Source organism: Acyrthosiphon pisum, chromosome A1 (genome assembly GCF_005508785.2).
Source record: "Acyrthosiphon pisum isolate AL4f chromosome A1, pea_aphid_22Mar2018_4r6ur, whole genome shotgun sequence".
NCBI classification, from domain to species: Eukaryota; Metazoa; Arthropoda; class Insecta; order Hemiptera; family Aphididae; genus Acyrthosiphon; species Acyrthosiphon pisum.
The window spans coordinates 127,883,260-127,890,718 of record NC_042494.1 but is presented as its reverse complement, the minus strand read 5'-3'; the positions used below and the strand labels follow the sequence as shown (position 1 = coordinate 127,890,718).

The 7,459-nt window shown below is 26.2% G+C and overlaps 1 protein-coding gene across 2 annotated transcripts; it reads right to left on the bottom strand.

Annotated features, from left to right (window-relative positions):
• Nucleotides 1-373: 373 nt before the first annotated feature.
• On the bottom strand, nt 374-7,459 carry LOC103309385 (DNA topoisomerase 2-binding protein 1-A). Of its 2 annotated transcripts, XM_016804210.2 has the most exons (14): nt 6,959-7,459; nt 6,743-6,834; nt 6,524-6,687; nt 5,986-6,118; nt 5,129-5,255; nt 4,804-4,902; nt 4,520-4,710; nt 4,225-4,388; nt 3,963-4,165; nt 3,615-3,876; nt 2,701-2,770; nt 692-853; nt 590-630; nt 374-527 (listed from the first exon to the last, which is right to left on the bottom strand). In XM_016804210.2, the coding sequence occupies exons 1-14, from the start codon at nt 7,026-7,028 to the stop codon at nt 422-424; spliced, it is 1,884 nt and encodes a 627-aa protein (XP_016659699.1). In that variant the 5' UTR covers nt 7,029-7,459; the 3' UTR covers nt 374-421. The 2 variants fall into 2 exon arrangements, with proteins under 2 accessions (XP_016659699.1, XP_016659700.1); XM_016804211.2 differs by lacking the exon at nt 6,959-7,459 and having other exon boundaries at nt 6,524-6,697.

Genomic DNA, 7,459 nt, shown 5'->3' with positions numbered 1-7,459 from the left:
CACGGGATGTCGTTAGTATGAATTATAATAAATGCTATTAGGTACTATACAATTTGTGTTAATTCTTATTTCACCTTGATCCACACTAAACTCAACAAGTCAGAGGATTTAAAAAATGTATTTATTGAGTGTACCTATTATTATATATTTCATCCCCCCCCTATCAAAATTCCTAAATACACCCACTGCTTGTTATAACAGTTTAAAACTATATAAAATCAATAATTTGTGTTAAGTGTTAACTTATTGTTCACATCTCATAAATATTATGAATAAATAAAATAGATATCAATCTATTCTAGTTTATTTTTATAAGGTGTTGTAATTATTTATTTATTTAATAACTTTTATAAAAACTAACACATTTAGATGCTAATTTTATTTTTTACTCTAATAACTGTATAGAAACTTATTTAAAAAACTAATCCCTACTTGCATAATCATCTTGACTTTCAGACTCTGTTCTGGAAAAAAGAATTTCTGGTTCTCTTGATGTACATACATTTTGTTGGAGTTGTTTGATTGTTCTATAATAAACAGAAAAAACTTTAAAATAAAAACATATTGTAGTTAAAAATGAAAGACAAACCTCCTAAATTCTTGTTTATCTAAAGATTGCAGCTTAGTATCCTAAAAATTATTAATTATTTAATTATTACTGTTATATTAAGTAAATTTTTTATTTTCTCACAGTATTTGGTGATACAGTATTAGATTTATTATTTTGAGCTTTTGATATTTGAGATGTGTTATGCAAGCTGCTGTTAGCCACGCCTGGAGAACGGTATGATAAACTTGGACTTTTCAATGTATCATTTGAATTAGCATTTGTTGAACTTATTTCATTTGTGTCCTAAATATAGAATAACTATAAAATCATATTTAAATAAATTACATAAACAGTTATGAATTAATTTATTATAAGCTGTCATTTGAATCTCAACCATTTCAAAAATACATAAAATGTATTGCATTTGTTGTAACACTTCATATTAAAGTAATTTTATATTTTTATTTTATTAGAGAATAATTTACATAATATTATAGATTACACAAAGCGCAGCGGGACAACTACCGAGTTTGAATCAATTAAAGCGTACCGTTCAACGAATTCAAAAAATCAAAACATGTGCTCTACCTATTCCAAAATCGCTAAATGATCTTAAAATACCAGACCAGTACAGATAAACAATAAGTGGTGAGACTTTTTTACAGTATGATAGTGTTAATTATGATGGTTACCATGATAGGTTTTTAATTTTTACAACTAAACAAATTTAAAGTTAATGCAAATATGTGAACATTGGTTAGCGGATGGCACTTTTTCATGTTCACCTCATATTTTTCATCAACTTTACACGATACACGGAGTTAGTTATTCAAATGTCGTACCAACTGCATATATTTTACTACCAAATAAGAAAGAAGAGACTTATAAACGCATGTTCCTTAAAAACCTTACATCCACAACTCAGTCCAAAATCTATTATGTTCGATTTTGAAAAACGTGCAATGAATGCTGCAAAATGTGTATTTCCTTCAGTCGATATAAAGGGCTGTTTTTTTCATTTATGTCAAAGTATTTGGCGACATATTTAGTCCAACGGATTCAGTCCAAATATTCAAACGATTCCAATTTTGCTCTTAATTCGAGAAAACTAGCTGCACTTGCTTATATTCCAGAAAATGATGTAGTGTTCGCCTTTGAAACTTTAGTCGAATCTCAATTTTACCAACAAGAAATATAATCAAATTTAATTGATTATTTTGAAGATACATGGATCGGTAGACCTAATCGTAGAACTAGAAGAGCCCCTTTGTTTTCAATTAAAATTTGGAATTGTTATTCAATGTTAGACGATAATATTCCACGAACAAACAATTCAGTTGAAGGTTGGCATAATTCTTTTAATTCTATGCTAAGTGCGCACCATCCATCAATTTGGACTTTCATTACTGCATTAAAAAAAGAAGAAAGTTTAAACCGTTTTAAAATTGAACAATATACTGCAGGCTTTGAACCACCAAAGAAAAAAAAATATAAGGATTCCACAATAAAACTAAAAAAAATATGTGATGACTATAAAAATTGATCAGTTTACGACTACTTACGTGGTATATCACACCATTTCCAATACCAACAAATATAAATTAAATTAAAATTATATATATATATATAACTTAACATAACGCTATTATTAATTTACTTATTAATAATTGTTTTATTATTATTAATAATATTTTGTATTGTAATATTTTTTTTACTTAAATTGTTATGAAAACAAAACGCTATGAATTATAAAATTATTAATTATATATGACAGTACTTATTATTTTGTATTATAATATATATTGCGATATTTTTGTATCAACAACATATTTACTTTTGCTATTTTTTTACCGCGATAATATTGCCACAATATTTTTACCGCGACAATATTTCCGCGATATTTTGACGTGTATCCAGATAAGCCATAGAACAGGAGTTTACATTGTGCTTAATGCAAACGGATACAGCAAATGTAGCTGCTGACAGCATATTTGTAGTCACTGAAAACTCCTATGCTATTGCTTAGTGTATATTTTAAAATCAATGGCATTAGCTAATGTAAATATTTATTAATTAGCTCAGTCATGGCTAATGAGAACATAAAGTATTTTAAGTAACAACAAAAATATTTTCAGAAAAAAAAAACTTACAGTACTATTTTGGTTCGTTAACTTAAGTTGTGATTGTTCATCGAGACCATCTGGAAAAACATCTATACTTCTAAAAAAAATCAAAATATATAATTAGTATATAATATAACTAATACATGGTTTAATTAGTAATATTTTATACTTTATATTTAATCAAAACAATTAGTAGAAATTTATAAAATTTCAGGTTTAAACTATGAGGTTTTTGAATAAAAACTTAAATAATAATTATAAACATATCAGTGATCATATTATATGTGACAGTTGTAATGGTCGTATTATATTAGATAATTTTTATCCATATTTTTTGATTTGAAATGAAATCGCAGATTTTGGTAATGATATTATGGTCTGTTCATATACATTGAATAAATAGTTTTTCCTTAATGTTGACTCGTCCGCCCGAAATAGTCCAGAAAAATCAACGAACAATAGTAAAACAAATTATGAAACACTTTGGTATTCGTAAAATACAGAAATATGCAGTAATGCTTAAAAAATGACAAATATGCAAAAATATGCAAAGTAAAATGTCGTATTCTGGATCTATTGACTATAATTCAAACTTGTAGCTTATCCAGGTACTTTTTGACTGTTAGAAAAGACATGCAAATGTAAATAAATAAATTATACAATTTGTATGAAACCTTCATACATTTTAAAAAGAGCAATTTAAATCAGTCTGTGTATACTTTAAAATTTAAGCTGTTATTAATGGACCCAAAATAAAAAGTAAATATATAATATATATACATAAAACTCAACAGATAGCATTGTGTATTATGTTCGACGATTCCGTGTTCATGGTACAAATATAAAATAAATTTTACACAATTAGTTAAAATTACAAGGCAACAATAAATTTAATTAGGAAGATAATTTTGTAGAACTTAATGGTTGATTTATGAACATACTTTTTCCATTCCTTTTTTGTTTCTGGTGTAACAGGATCATAATAAAGTATTTGTCCATATGGAGTTTCTGGTGTTTTTAAATTTTCGATGAAACTATTTGAAGCAACTGGAGTAGAACAACTTGATTTCAAAAGCGCTATTTCTATATCATTTTTGTTGGAAGGTAAACCTAAAACTTGAGAGGTAGGAATCATGATTTCCACTGAACATTTCTTTTTTAGTGGTGGTTCAATACCATCTTCAGTGTCTTTAAGCGGTATTGCTAATTTGGAATCAAGATCATCTTAATTAATATTTATGAGACTATATTAAAATTCAATCAATTAAACTAATTTATTTAGTATTCACCGTTGGAAACAATTGGAAATTTATCTTCTGGTAAACGGCATTTGCATGGAATACATTTAAGTAGCCATTCTTTAGATACAACCGGTACACCCCATTTAACTGAGGCTTCATATTTGGGTCCTTCTGGAGTAGAACAAATGAGATGAGTTGTTATCATAATGTTATCTTCTGGTTTTGATTTTCTTGACAATGCATCTTGAAAACTAAAAAATGAGTGTGTTGAAATTAATTTATAATTATAGATGAATTATAATGATCTTACTTCGCTCCAAGAAGTAGTGAAACTTCTTTTAAGAAATATCGTTCAGATCCAGTATAATTGGTAATGCTAATTACACAGTTTTTTAGAGGCATAGAACCACTAAAAATTACAGGTTTATGATAATATTCTACAGGAATTTGTTCAACATTATTATAACAGTCTTCCTAATAATAACACAATAATAATTAATTATAGTTTTAGAAAAGTTTAATATTTATCACATCCTAAGAATATAGTGCTGAAACCAAAATATGTTCCAAAATTCCGCATGAGTATAACTTAATAATGTACTTACTATCCAAAGACAGCTAACTATGGTGGCTTTAATACTTAATGATTTCTCATTGAATACAATAGGAACAACAACATAATTAATTTGTCCTCGATAACTACGTGTATTAACTGCCACACCACCCATTGATATTATTTTACTTTTTATGGATGGCAATTGATGAGCGTCCAAACCATGGAGAAGAATAGTTAACCCTATAAAAAATTTAAAGTACATTATTTCAACATTATTGTATAATATACATATTATGATAGTTAGTAAATAATAGTAATAATAATTATAACAACCTCCTAATACAGATCCAAGTTTACTATCTTGAGTGGACATTGTATCTTGTGTTGTACAAGAGGATTTTTCACTAAGTGTATCATTAAAATTGGCATTTTCTAAAAATTATAATATAATGATAAATATAATATAAAAATTAAATTAAATTGAATTTGTGTTAATGTAGCTAAAATCTATTATAATAAAACTTGAAATTATCTGCTTTTGTATTAAACATAACAATTTAATTGTTAAAATTTTTGATACATTTATTGGTTCTTTTAAATAAATACATTCTACATTTTAGTATACAAAGTGAAAAATTGTTAATTGTATGGTACTAACCAACATTCAAATATTGATCGATAAAATTATCCATTGGTGGATTACTGGTTACATTTGAAGTTTGTAGTTTAGGTTTATCTACTACTTTCGGTTGAGAGAGTGTAGAATTTTTCATCATATACAATCCCTAGAAGAATTAATTAGAAAAATTATACATATATATATAATATTTCATATTATTAACTTTTAAGCTGATAAGAAGACCAATGAATAATAGTTATAACATTAAATATTGATTTGATTGTGAAATTAAATAGGATGTCAGTGCAATATTGGTTTTCTCCTAATTATAAAAAATTATAAAGGAAAATATTTACATCTGTTTTATAATTTATTTAAATTTAAATTTAAAAATAAAAATATGGTAAATTTAAATCTATATTAAATCATTTTAAGATAATATTTAGACAACTCGATATCTCATACTCTCATAAATATTATTCTCTATACATTTTGTAATGAGCGATTTGTATTCAAAAACATAAAAATTGATTTTGCGTGAATACAATTAGTCTATTTTGCGTGTGCATTAGAAAGAGGAAACAAACAGTGCACCGACATCTTCTTATTGTATCAAAATTAAAAATCATAAAAGTTTATAGTTTATATACCTCAAGTTTATATAAATATTTGGCAAACACCATTGACGATAATTATTTATTATATTATTACGAAAAGACTTTGAATTAATACAATAATATAAACTATAATATTAAAAATAGAACCAAACATAATGACTGCATTTTTAGTGAAATTATATTTGTATCTTTTTGTCTATAAGTACAATATGTATATTAGCTGTTTCTTACTGTAATTAAACTGTAAATAGGTATAAATTATTATAAATAATATAATACTTTTTTGCTAAGAGGAGATGGAGATTCTGGTGTAAATGAATGAGATGTATCCATTGCTAGAAACTGTTCTTCTGGAGCAGCACATTTCAAATTTATACTTTCAAGTAACCAATTAAAATTCACAACATGAGGTCTAAAATATAATGTGTTTATTATAAATTATTATAATTGACAATAAAAATAGAAGGTTTTTAACTATTAATCTTGTTTATTAAGAGGACACCCACACTTTTAAGAGGTTTGATATGGGCTTATAATTATAAGACCAAGTTGGTTACATATGATTCGTCCCATCACTCCCACCCTAGCACTACAGTTATTTATTGCATAATTCCAAAATTATATAGAAAGACAGTTTTATGCAAAAGAACCAAGAACACTTTTTTTTATTGAACTTTCATTATAAAATGATAAAATTGTTGACTTTGCATTGTTGTTTTTTATTTTTATGATATTCCTTTAATTAAAAAAGGCTTTTTAAGTTTGAAAACTGCATATATATATAATTACTGCATTGAACCATCGAAATTATATTTACTTTTCTTGAATAGAGTGTAATAATTTTGCAAGTGATGCTGAAAATTCACCAACTAAAATATGGGTTATAGACTCATTTAGCTCCGTGTATCGAATTCCACCAGTAGAGATTACTATTCGTTTTAATTTTTCTTCTTCGCTTGAATTAAATCCACTAAAATAAATCTGCAAACAACTTATTTATGACTAAGTAAAAAGTATTGTTAAAATTAAAACTTACTTTACAACCATCCAAAATTGTGCCAGCTTTTTTTACTTCTGGCAAACTTAAATCATTTAAAATATCTTTATAATTTATTTTTTTCGATTGGTCTGTAATACAATGTGTATATAACTTTAAAATATCAATTGAATTTTAAATTTTATAAAAGTGATAGTTTAATGTACCAAATACTAATTACTAATAAATAATGGTACGACAACATAATATACTTACAATGCCCATTATTTTTTTTTGGAGTAGTACAATTCTCTTGTGATCTGTGATTATTTATGCTTTGGAGCATTTTAACGTACTACAGTTATTTATATGGATTCTTCAATAATTGTTGATTAAGGTTCACTGTTCAGCAACAATTTCACTTATATAAATAATAATATTGTTGTGAGAAAAGTTTGTAATTCTTTCGATATCGGTTCAGGTGGTTGTACGTCTTGTCATTCACTCATTTGTCAAATCACTGTGAATACCATTTTAAAGTTTTAAACACGTAAGTACGTAACGGCCAACGTAACGGTACAATGTTGAGAACCAATAAATTGTTACAATAGTAGTGTTTAAAATCCAGCGCTTATTTATCGTGTCCGTGACTACAAAGATAGTACTATCTTAAATCGTGCTACAAAAGAAAGAAGATTTTAGTATCTTAAATCGTGCGAACAGTTTACAACTGACTACTGAGATAATTAAAAAAAAAATGTGTTGGGGCTTGAACCC